Raw genomic sequence first — 12833 nt, 5'->3', positions numbered from 1 at the left:
TAAGAAAAAGTTTAAAAAAGTCAACGGTGAAAGTCAAAGTCAACGGTCAAAGTCAAAGTCAAAGTCAATAGTTAAAGTCAACTCAAGGGTCTGATAAGCACCCAAAACCGTAGTATTGAACCCTTAATAGTATTACATTTAGGCTAATTATGTTTATAATAAATAATAGTTAGTACTGTTTACGTGTTTTTGTGTATTTGAAGCTAATTATGTGCTTAAAGATGTCATTTTACATATAAAGAGAGTCAAGATGATTGTTGAGAGAGTTCTATGTTTAAAGCCCTAGAATCAAGAAGAAAAAGCCTTTTCATGCCCAGTCAAAGTCCATTCGGGTAGAAAAATGATAAAAAACTATCAGAACTGCAAAATAGAGTATCGTTGGGCTCGAACCTCAGAATTAGGCCTACTTTATGTCAAAACGACCGGCTCAGAATAATTTTTCAAATGGATTTGACCTTGCCCTAATCAGAGCTGTAAAAGTAGACAAAAAGGGCACTAAAATAATTTCCAGCAGTAGTGGCCCCTTTAAACTTAACCTAATGAACTTTGGGCTCATATTAGAGGCCCAAAGTCCCCCTTTTTGGCCCATGCACGAAAATGTAACCCTAACCCTCTCCTATACAAAGAGGGTTAAGGATAAACTTAATACTCCTCTTATAGCCCCCCTTTCTTTAGTGTAAAGTAGGTAGATGTAGTTTAGGGTTAAGTTTTGTTGTGTAACCTCCATTAAACCTTCTTCAATAAAGCTTTAGTTAAATTTCAATTCTTATCTTTACATGATTATGTCTTTCTTTTCTCTCATTAGTTTAATTAATCCGATGATACAAGGCTAAAACCTCCATTAGAGGGGTTTATGAAGCCACGTGAGGATGATTAGAAACTAGTTTCATTATTGTTTTACATAAGAACTTAAAGTTCTTAATTGTGAGTGTCTGGAGATAGAGCTCATAACGGAGAACTAGATATTAGAAACCCCATCAAAGAGATTTGTGGGGGTGTTAATCTCTCATGCTAGTCAAACAATGACTATAGAGATGTAGATTGTTTACTAGGGATCAAGAAAAATGATTCAATGACTAAACTAATAGCCAATCGAATCGCGTGGTGGATTAAACCTCTTCTAATACCTCTCATCATTAATTCTACTATTTCTTCATCTTCTCATTACTGTTTTGGTAGTATACTTTTATTATCTTATCAAATGGCGCCGCTTGCCATCTTGATTTGTTACGTATCGCGTGTTTAGAATAGAATACATTGTTCATTGTTTTCCAAAATCAACAATGAAAACACTATTTGTAATTTCTTGAAATTTTTCTGCTACTGCCTGAGTGCATATGAGTTGTGATTCCAACTTTCGTGACCTGACCTTAAAAAAATTCACCCTTAGTTATTAACTTAAGAGCGCGTGTGCGCCCTAGATTTGTCTTTCCACAGTGCGACCCGCATTCTATTCCTTAGGCGTGACCCACGCCTAATTTGCCTTATTTTGAAGCACGCGTGCGCCCTAGCTTAATTAGATTAAATTACATTTTATATAATAACTGCAATATTATTTCATGAGTACAACCAAGTTCTCACGTAGCCCAACCCAGTAGAGAAAACCACTTCTCTCAAACCCTTAAATATATATATATATATATATAAGCCTACCCACTACCAAAGCCCGTCACACAACACCTAGATCCACTAATTTTTTTTCATACTAAACGGTGTCTAGAAAACTTAAAGGATTGGGGTTATTTAATTATGGAATGTGTATGCATGGACAACCTCCCACAATTCTTAAGTGGCCTGGCTGTTGGTCCGAAAACAATTTAGTGAAACTCTTAAGTGGCCTGGCTGACATCCAAGCCCAACATGAAGCCCATAGTAAAAAGCCTTACCCTAATTCTAAAAACTCTTAAACTAATAAGGTTAATCTTTTTACAGGACTTCACAATCCACCCCGTGAACCTGGACCAGTACCCGTATAATTGTACAAGTAACACTAGACGTGCTTCAAGGCTGTTGAAGGCGTTATTCATATGCGTAGCAAAGACGCTCTAGGTAACACCTCTATACATCCTCAAATCCCCAGCTAGAGGAGTATTTGGGCATTGTTTTTCTCATAAATTTTATAGTTTGAGTCTTTGTATATTAATTAACATAGAATATATCTTTAAAACCAATATGGCTTATCAAAATGTAGACCAACAATCATGTGGTTATTATGCAAACCCTTCCCCATGTTCATGCTGTGGTAATCCTTACCATTGGGCTTCTAAGTGCCCATCATACCAAGAGTTTGGGCCTACTATAAGATATAATTATAATTATGAGCCTCAATTTTCAAACTTTCATAGTAACCCATACAATCAAGAGTTTTCTAGTCATCCAAACTATTCATGGAGTTCCACAAAAAACAATCGACCAGCCATTCAGCCTTAACCTAACCCATCACAGTACACGATCAACCAGAGTCACTCAAATGCCATATCCCAAGAGGGACTCATATCGTATCCCTTCGCCAATAACTATGACTATCAAACACCATACCAACAAGAACCACACAACCAAGGTTCCCCTCCTAACAACATTTGAGGAAATAATGGCCCAAAATGAAATAATACTTCATAACCTAGAACGGGCAAGATTGATGCTAAACTCACCTACGCTAGACCTTTCCACAATGCTAGAAATCAACCACACATCTAGTTCGCCACCCTCCCCAGACCAAATTTCCTAATTAGTAGCCGACTCAATAAAAACATTTAGGGAACAAATGCTCAATAATGAAAAGACATTTAGGGAACAAATGGCCAACTCAGCAAAAACATTCAGGGAACAAAATGCCAACACCCAAATTATGCTTAAGAACATAGCACATATGATTTCCATGATCCCCTCACCTAACACAGAGCTTTCAACCTTGCCAGAGATCGACAGACAAGTAGAACAACCTATTTCCATAACCAAACCATTTAACCTAGTTGAGACCTACCCTGAATTACATGAACCATTACCTTCCCATGACCCTCCCATTAACCATTATATTGATTCCATACCCTACCTGGATGAGAAAATTCTTGAAAATGACTCTTTACCGACTTGTTTTGGATGACCACTCAATAAATTCGAATGATGTCATTGAGGAACCTTATATTATTTTAGAGGATGAGAGTGAGGAAATAGATATCAACAATTCTAATCTAAGGCATGAACAAGTTAATGTGCAAGAATTAAAAGAAGTAACTTCTTTAGCGCAATGTGAATCTCAATTTAGTTTGGCCGCTGAAAATGTAACGATGGAAGCTATAAATGACTTTCTTAAGGATGAAGCCAATGACCAAAACCTTGTGGATTCAGCCGAGCTAGATGTAGAGTTCTCAAGACCATGTGAGGATCCACCCCCAAACAACCACCATCCACCTGAGTTACAACCTCCTGAAATCCAGCCATCTACCATAACTAAGCCATCCATTCCTCCACCATTTCAAAAGAGCCTCAAATTTGCACTTGAGCCTTTTGCCTAAGAGATCCTCTATAATTTTTTCAACCATCAAGTTGAAGAGATTTTACTTAGCATATAATCCCATGAGTACACCATTCATGTAGTTAAGAATCAAGCTTTGACTAAATGTAGTGAGAAACCTAGTTTGTCTTATTTTTCATCATCTGAGCCTTATGAAACACATCAGGATCTATAATTCATTCCTTTCTCACCTAAAGTATCACTAGCTAGTTCATCTTTTGGGTAATTCTAACTCTTTAAAACTAGCTACAACATTATGGGTTGCATAAGTTTTCATTTATTCTTCTACATGATTACTTCCAATTATACCACTTCATTCTATTTGGGGGTTCATTTAGTATCATGTTTTTATGGCTAGACCCCCAACTCTTTCGACTATTAGTTTATAGTTGACCACACATCATCCATCTTGTGCCACCCTAGTTTCTTGCTTGTTTGGGGGTGTGCACAGTCTTGGAAAATCTGACTTAAAACAACCCCATATTAAGTCTAGGGAATCTGACTTTAAAAGACCAATATAATTTTTTATAACATACCACCTTTCTAGAGTATAGGCCATAAAAATTTTCAAACTTAAAAAAAGTTTTCAAATTTTGTTTGGGAGTGGCGTATTTTGGTCTTTCATTTCAAAAAAATTTGCCACCCTTTGCCTGTTATGTTTACTCCAATAAAGTCTAGGTTTGTTAGTTACGAAATATAATTGCGTTATTGAATTATTTCATGAACCCCCTTCTCCCAAATTGTTTGAGGGTGGTATATTTAATTTTAGCACATTATACGTTCACGTATTAAAATTGCATGTATAAATATCGAAATATAGAACCCATAGGCCTTGTTGATTTAATTGGGATGCATAATGTAATTAGGTACCTTAATTTTGTGAAATTTCACTAATTCACGGAATTTCATAAACTAATCCTATAAGAGCCACAATATGCGCATGCTTGATTTGTGAACTTATGGTATTATTATTTTATTTATGTTAGAGACCGTTTATGTCCCAAGCGCTATTTATTTCATGTTATCCCCATAACTGGAGGAACTCATATATATATATATATTTTTTTTTGTAGGTAAGCAGGGTTTTTAGAGAGGTCCCTTACCCCTTTTCATAAATAAAATAATAAGAGCTTTTACATTCTTGCATATTCCTTGCCTGTAGCATCTTCATATACAATTTTCTTAACATCTTCAGAAAATGAACTAGGTACTATCTCTATGAAGCTGAGAGTAGGAATATTGCCAACTTATTAGCTTCCCTATATACATGGACAATAGAAAATGCTTCCAGTTTCCCTATATAGTGGTGTATATCATCCATTATGTTCTTTGCCTGCCATGGGTATTGATTTTGGGCCTTCAGAAATGAGACCACATTACTTGAGTCCGTCTGGGCTTTAATTCTCATTACATTGTGGCCTTCAGCCAACTTGAGTCCGTGCATTAATCCTTGTAGCTCGATTATTGCGATGCTTTTAAAGTCTGTACTTCCCTTTGCTGCCGCCAAAACTTCTCCACTGTGATTCCTTATCACTCCTGACCATCCTCCACGCGTACCTTGCAATGTCCCATCGATATTCAAGATACTTACATCTTCTCCATCTCTCTCCCATTTGCACCACCTGACCTGCCTCCTCTCGACTTCAATATCTAATCTCCACATCTGTTTCGGTCAAGGTTCTACTCGGCCCCTCACTCATCTTATACTGACATGCTCGAAGTTTTGTCTTCGTATCATTCAATACCACTTGTATTATGTGCTTTACTGCTGCCTGCTTATTCTGAAACACCCTTCGATTCCTTTCTTGCCATATCTCATACATAAAGCCATTGAACATCAGCTTCAGCACATCTTTATCGCATCCCATCCCTTTTGATTTCTCAATAATCCATTCAATTTCCTCTCGCCATGTCTGACTTCTTTGCTTCATATACCCTGCACTTGTGATCAAATTATGCCATATACTCACTGAATAGTTGCACTGAAAAAACAGATGTACCGTCGTTTCTTTTTCCCGCCAACATAGCACACAGGTGTCTGTTGTCACAACCTTTCTCTCCATCAGCACGTCCATTGTCTTGAGTCCTCCCCGCATTGCTAACCATGCAATAAATGAATGTCTTGGTATTCTATTCGAAAACCAGACAATTCCATGCCATTTACTGCTCGGTCTTGAGTTCTTTAAGCTGTTGTAAGTGTCTTTAAGCTTAAAGTCTCCACTCATAGACACCGACCATATCACTCTGTCTTCTTCTCTCCCCAGATTCACCACTTCCTCCATTTGCATTATTATGTTAGGTGAGTGTACCTTGATTTTATGAGGAATACTCCACTGCCTATTCTCTATCATGTTCGCAACAGTGGCGTTCATATTGCATGTAGAGTCATAAAGTAAAGATTGGGGGAAAAATTTCTTCAAAATACCTGCTGGATGCCAAGGGTCCAACCAGAATTTGGTTTGATTCCCATTCCCTATTTGATGAAGGGCCATGGATGTCGCGCTACGTTTCTATCTTTCATCAAATTTCTCCACACCCATGAGCAGTCATTGGGTGTCTTCAAATGCCAAAAATTTCTTCCCTTTATCAGATTTTTCTTCACCCAATCCACCCATAGTGTATCCTTGTTACTGATTATGTGCCATATATGCTTTAGGTTAGATGCATGGTTCAGAGTGGTGATGTTCCGGATGCCTAACCCACCTTCTTCATAAGGGTAACATATATCCTCCCACCCAAGCAATGCATGAGAAGTATTACCATCAGGTCCATTCCATAGGAAGTTCCTTAATAACTTATTGATATCATCAATTGTCTTCTAAGGTAGCACAAATGATGAGAACCAATAAGTACTTAGATTGTTCAGCACTGCTTTTATCAGTTGCAATCTACCTGCATAAGACAGTACTCTCCCCTTCCAACTCTGTATCCTATTACTCACCTTCTCTAACAATGGCCCACAATCCTTGGAAGTGAGTCTGGTTGTAATCAAAGGAAGTCCCAGGTACTTGACAGGTAACTTCCCTTTTGTGAACTGAGTTACTCCCTGAATCTGATCACATGTTGCCTTATCCATCCCTGCAAAGAATATATTACTCTTCTCCATGTTCACCTGTAGTCTAGTGCTCTTTTTCAGACTCTGTAACACCTCCTTTAGACTCTGCACTGTCTGGACATCTCCATGCATAAATGCTATGAGATCATCTGCAAATGACAGATGTATAATAATAGGTTTTTTGCATTTATAATGAAGTGTATATCTGCTTTCCTGTACTTTCCTCATCATCATCTGCGAGAACAACTCCATTACCATCACAAACAGGTAAGGTGACATAGGATCTCCTTGTGTAATCCCCCTTCTGCCTTTAAAGTATCCATATGGAGCTCTATTAATCATGATAGAATACCTTGGTGTTTGAATGCATATCAGTATCCATTTGGTGAACTGTACAGGTACTCCGATACTTGCCAATGCAAATTCCACTGCCTCCCATCTCACCGAATCATAAGCTTTCCAGAGATCAATCTTAGCTGCACATCTTGGAGGCCCAGAATCCCTATGATAGTTATGCAACAGTTCATGTGTCAACAGTATGTTATCTTGGATGCTCCTACCCGAGATAAATGCCGATTGATTCAAAGACACCACCTGTTGTATTATATCTTTCATCCGTCTTGTAAGAATCTTTGTGATACATTTATAAACCACACCGCAGCATGCAATGGGTCTATAATCACTCAACAAAACTGGAGTCTTCACCTTTGGCACTAGTGTAATGCATGTTGCATTTACTTCCTGTAGCATCATACCAGATCTGAAGAAGTTCCGTATTGCTCTCATAAAATCCTCACCCACTATTCTCCAAGCAACTTTGAAAAATAAGGATGTGAATCCATCTCCCCCTGGTGTTTTCTCACTATCTATGGTTGAGAGGCATTCTGTTATTTCATCCCTTGTGATCTCCTTAATCAACTCCTGTCCTTGGTCTTGACCAATCTGCGGCATGTGAATATTCGAATACATAGAGAAATCCAATTCCTCTAACTGGTCTGGACCGTACAACTCCTTGTAGAACTTCACACACTCTTCACCTATCTCATTAACATCATCAAGTACTTGCCCCATTCTATCTTTTACACACCTGATTTTATTTACCCCTCTTCTCGCCTTCACTGAATTGAAGAAAAAAGTGGTGTTATTATCTCCAAGAACAATTACATTATCTCTGGATTTCTGTTTGTGCATAGATTCTTCTTCTACTGATTCTTTTACCAATGTCCTGATAGTATTTTTCTCCTTCATAATAAGCTCTCTACTCATGGGCGCACTTTGTAACTCCTTCTGAACGTCCTCTAACTCCTTCCTCGTTTCTATTATCCTCTCATTCACATTGCCCACCTTTTCTCTGTTCCACTGTATGAGTTCTGCCTTCACATGCTTCAGTTTCTTCATAATCACATACATCGGGTTCCCAACTATTTTTGTACTCCACGCCTTATTTACCACTTCTAAAAACCCTTCTTCATAAACCCAGAAATTAAAAAACCTAAAAGATCTTTTTCATTTACCTTTCTGGGGACTCAAGTTCACCACCATATATAGGAGTTGCATATGTTTTAATTTTTTATATTAGTATAGATTAACCTTCTTTTTCAGGTGCTCCCAGTTACAGGTACTCTCTATCCTTTACTTTCATTCCATACTTTGAAGACAAAGTATGATTCTGTTTGGGGATGGTATAGAAACACGTTATAAATGTTTAAGCACATATTAGGTTGTTTATTACGTATTAATTGTCATATAAAAATTAGAAAAGTATAAAAATCATAAAAATAGTTTATAATATGCACTTAGTGATAATGGTATTGTTCCCTTCTCCATCATGATATTAGTCTAGAAATCTCACGTAGTACTTGAATTAGGATTTAATTTTTTAAACTTAGATTAATATGTAGGTAATAGTCATTGCATCTTTTCATGAACATCTTGCATGAGCATCTATGATTGTACTTGGCAGTATTTTTCTGAGACCAAGGTTAGAGTACTTAATACATATCCTGTGAGCATCTAGCCCAAAAGCCTTATAAGAGTGAAATATCTGAGTGATAACACAAGGGAGAAGTAAAATTTGAGTAGAGAAATCACACATCCACTTGCTTGATCACCATACCATATCCTAAGCGAGAATTTAGGCCCTCTTTGGATCGATATAGCCAGAAATTCTTACCTAAGTATATTTTATGGTAGTCTCCCCACGAAGTCTTTTCATTAGCCTTTTCACAAACCACAAATCCTTTACCCAATAAATAAATAAATAAAATTAGCCTACCTATCTGGATAAGTTTGAAAAATAGGATGAGTGAAGAAAAGAGAAGAGAAAAACCTGTGTAAACAAAAATTAGTTAGTTGCTTCAAAAGAAAAAGAAATAGAAAAAGAAAAGAAAAGAAAATTCCAACCAAAGAAAAGAAAAATAAAATAGAAATAAAATAAAATGTTAGAACTCCAAAAAACATAATCAAGGAGTCAAAAGCTAAAACAAAAGGGCTAAGGATGGAAACAAAAGGTAGAAGCAAAGTAAGAACAAGGTTTTATTTAGTTACATATTTTGAAGACCATATTATCTCAGACTTGTCTATTTGAATATCTATTTCCTTCCTTCTTAAACCATCACCTAAATCCCGCAACACCTAATCAAGACCTCTAGCTCAATTAGGAATAGGTTGGTGTGATAGTAAGTGATAGATGTATTTGATTGACCTCAGCTTCCTTGGATTGTCATTGAGATTGTGAGGAAATGTGTGCCCACTGCACACTAGAGTTAGCAAACTTGAGTGAAAAAATCAGAGTGTTATGTGTCTTGACACATTCCTTGTGAGAAACTACTTATGGCACGCTACCCAAAAGTTTCAGAAACGGACCTGCCATTGCATTGCATAGCATAGTTCATTGTATAGTTATTTATCTCAAGATGATTTGATTATTATGCATTTATTAATTTAGGAGTTAAATTGATGATCCTAGTTTAAATGCTAGTGAGATGTATAGATTCTGAGATAAATTAGGGGACAATTACTTTTATTTCTTAGTCGTTGTAGTATAAATAAAATTTTTGAGTATCTTCTCTAGAAAACTCTCATGAGGCTATAACTCGTCCACTAGGGAATTTCTAGTGGTTTAAGGTCTTATTGCATATGGTCAATGCAATCGCATTCTGCCGAACGAGATTAGTTAGGATTTTTGGCCACTTATCTATTTTTATTTCTCATCTTTGGTTGAGGACAAGAAAAATACTGTTTGCGGGTGGTGTGATAAGCACCCAAAACTATAGTTTTGAACCCTTAATAGTATTACATTTAGGCTAATTATGTTTATAATAAATAAGAGTTAGTACTGTTTACGTGGTTTTGTCTATTTCAGGTCTTGAAGTTGATTATGTGCTTAAAGATGCCATTTTGCATGGAAAATGAGTCAAGATGATTGATGAGAGAGTTCTATGTTTAAAGCCCCAGAATCAAGAAGAAAAAGTCTTTTCAAGCCCAATCAAAGCAGGGAAGTTAAAGTCAATTTGGATAGAAAAATGATAAAAAGCTTTCAGAACTTCAAAAGGGTGTATCTTTAGACTCGGGCCTCAGAATTGGGCCTACTATATGTCAAAACGACTGGTTCGGAATAAGATTTCCAATGGATTCAAACTTACCCCAATAAAAGTTGAAAAAGTGGATGAAAATGGTACTTAATTAATTTTTAGCAGCAGTGGCCCTTTTAGACTTAACCTAATAGACTTTGGGCTCACATTAGAAGCCCAAAGTCCCCCATTTTGGCCCATGCACGAAAATATAACCATAATCCTCTCCTATATAAAGAGTGTTAAGGTTAAACTTAATACTTCTCTTCTAGCCCACCTTTCTTTAGTGTAGTGTAAGATAGTGTAGTTTAGGGATAAGTTTTGTAGTATAACCTCCATTAAACCTTCTTCAATAAAGTTTTAGTTCAATTTTAATTCTTGTCTTTACTTTATTATGTCTTTCTCTTCTCTCATTAGTTTAATTAAACCGATAACACAAGGCTAAAACCTCCATTAGAGGGGGTTTATGAAGCCATGTGAGGATGATTAGAAATTAGTTTCATTATTATTTTGCATAAGAACTTCAAGTTCTTCGTTGTGAGTGTCTAGAGATAGATCTCATAATGGAGAACTAGAGATTAGAAATCCTATCAAAGAGATTTGTTGGGGTACTAATCTCTTATGCTAGTCAAATAATGAATATAAAGATGTAGGTTATTTACTAGGGATCAAGAAAAGCGATTCGATGACTAAACTAATAGCCAATCGACTCGCATGGTAGATTAGCCTTCTCTAATACCTTTTATCATTCATCAATTTACTGTTTTTGTGCCTTAGATTTATTGTTTTCATAGCATATTATTACTCTCATTAATGAATTGTTTGTTTAGTCTAGATTCGTTTTAAGTACGTGCAAGCAAGAGTGGATCAAACACGACTACTCCCATATAAAAACATATTTAGAAAGTATAATATATTGATTGATTAGAATGAATTAGCATGTTTAAACACTATTTTCACATCTACTTTTATAATCTTATCAGGGTCCAAAAATTAAAAGCTTAGGAAACACTCCAAGGCTTCAAGGACCAAGGACTCAACCCTTTGGAAGACAAAGACTAAGCACAAAAGCCTCAAAATACCAAATGATCAAATTCCCAAAGACATGGGCTTGGCCCCAAAGGTCGGGCTTGATCCTCTCCACTCAAAGAAGGCACAAAAAGGTTCTAGATTAGGTTGCTTGTTGGATAAGATAAGATTAGGGCAAACTTGTACATCTCTACACATATATAAGGGAGCTAGTTAACTAATAGCTAGACTTTAGTAATAGTAAGAGATAATAATTAGTTAATTGTTTTTATTTATTTTTAATTCTTTGTTTTTCATTTTCATTGTTTTAAAGTTTTAAGCTTTGTTGAATCTAGTTGGTTTTCTTCCATTTAAAGTGTTTAATCTTGTTACTTATCAAAATAGTTCCTCAAAACAAATTCTTATTTATTCATTCAACACATCAAAGTTGGTTATACTCATTTGAATCAATCAAATGAGTATAACTTGCTAACCAAGCTACCTTTTCATATCTAAATCTTCATGTTTTTACATATAAACCAACATTAGTTTTCATGTTTCAATCCTAAAACCCTCAATAACTAGTTCTCTACCTCTTCATACACCGTAAACCATACAAAAAACAATAGGAAAGTTAAGAAAAGTTTGTTTTTTCTCCATCACACTTCTACTCACAAAAGATCTAAGATGAATAACTTCAAAACCCCTTTACTCCCACTATTTACTTCTTGTCAATTTACAATACAACTTAAAAGTGGAACGATATCCTACTCTTCCTATACTCATTAAGGGATAATTAGGTTTTGATCTAACGTAGTTTTGGTCAATAGCATCCATCATCCATCATCTATAATCTCTCCCCATTCACTCCATTCTCTTCACAAAACTAAGTATGTCAGCATCTCAGGTGAGATCCTCCAGCGGATTTCCTGAAAAGTTTGTTGTTTACCAGGCAATAACGACCTACTTGGTATTGGACTTGTCTGGCTTCGCTACAATCTGCCGGTGTCTTTCTTTGCTGGATGTAATTTATGATAGGTTGCATCCATGTTTGCATTGACGAAACTAGCTATTAGAGAGTGGGCATTGATCAGTCCTCAAATATGAATTTTTATCCTCTTATAATGCTTCAATTTAGTCGAATTATGTGATCAATAATGTAGATAACTCATGTTTTTATTGTTTTTTCAGGATAAAAAAATATTCTGGACCAAATACCTCAAAAGATGTGTTCTAGAGGCAAAAGGAGCCTAAAAGGGACCTTATGGGACAACTGAGAAAAAGTGCCAAAAAGTCAACGGTTATAGTCAACTAAAATGTCCAAAAACTCAAAATCTCGGGAAACACTCCAAAGCTTCAAGGACCAAAGGCTCAACCCGTTGCAAGACAATGGCTAAGCAGCTAGGCTTCAAAAGACCAAAGGCTAAAATTCCTAAAGACATGGGGTTAGGCCTAAAAGGGCTTGGTCGTATCCACTCAAATCTAGAAGGCACAAGAAGGCTCTAGATTAGGTTGCTTGATGATAAGATATGAGAGGGGCAAATTTGTACATCTCTACACATATATAAGAGGGTATTTAGGTTTTAGATCTATTTATAGTAGCGATATTAGGCTTTGATACATTTATAGTTGAAAATTAGACTTTAGTCCAACTTTTGCTAGTCAAACTCATTGACTGTCTTGT

General features: G+C 36.2%; 1 protein-coding gene across 1 annotated transcript; it reads right to left on the bottom strand.

The window, feature by feature from the left end:
• Positions 1 to 5157: 5157 nt before the first annotated feature.
• LOC147497756 (uncharacterized) lies at positions 5158 to 6006 on the bottom strand. Its single transcript, XM_086563000.1, has one exon. It carries the CDS (start codon positions 6004 to 6006, stop codon positions 5158 to 5160), a length of 849 nt encoding a protein of 282 aa, XP_086419126.1.
• Positions 6007 to 12833: the final 6827 nt, after the last annotated feature.

Source organism: Coptis chinensis, chromosome 5 (assembly GCF_015680905.1).
Source record: "Coptis chinensis isolate HL-2020 chromosome 5, ASM1568090v1, whole genome shotgun sequence".
In the NCBI taxonomy this organism is placed as follows: domain Eukaryota; kingdom Viridiplantae; phylum Streptophyta; class Magnoliopsida; order Ranunculales; family Ranunculaceae; genus Coptis; species Coptis chinensis.
The sequence above is the reverse complement of the archived record's forward strand: the minus strand, read 5'-3'. Positions and strand labels throughout refer to the sequence as shown.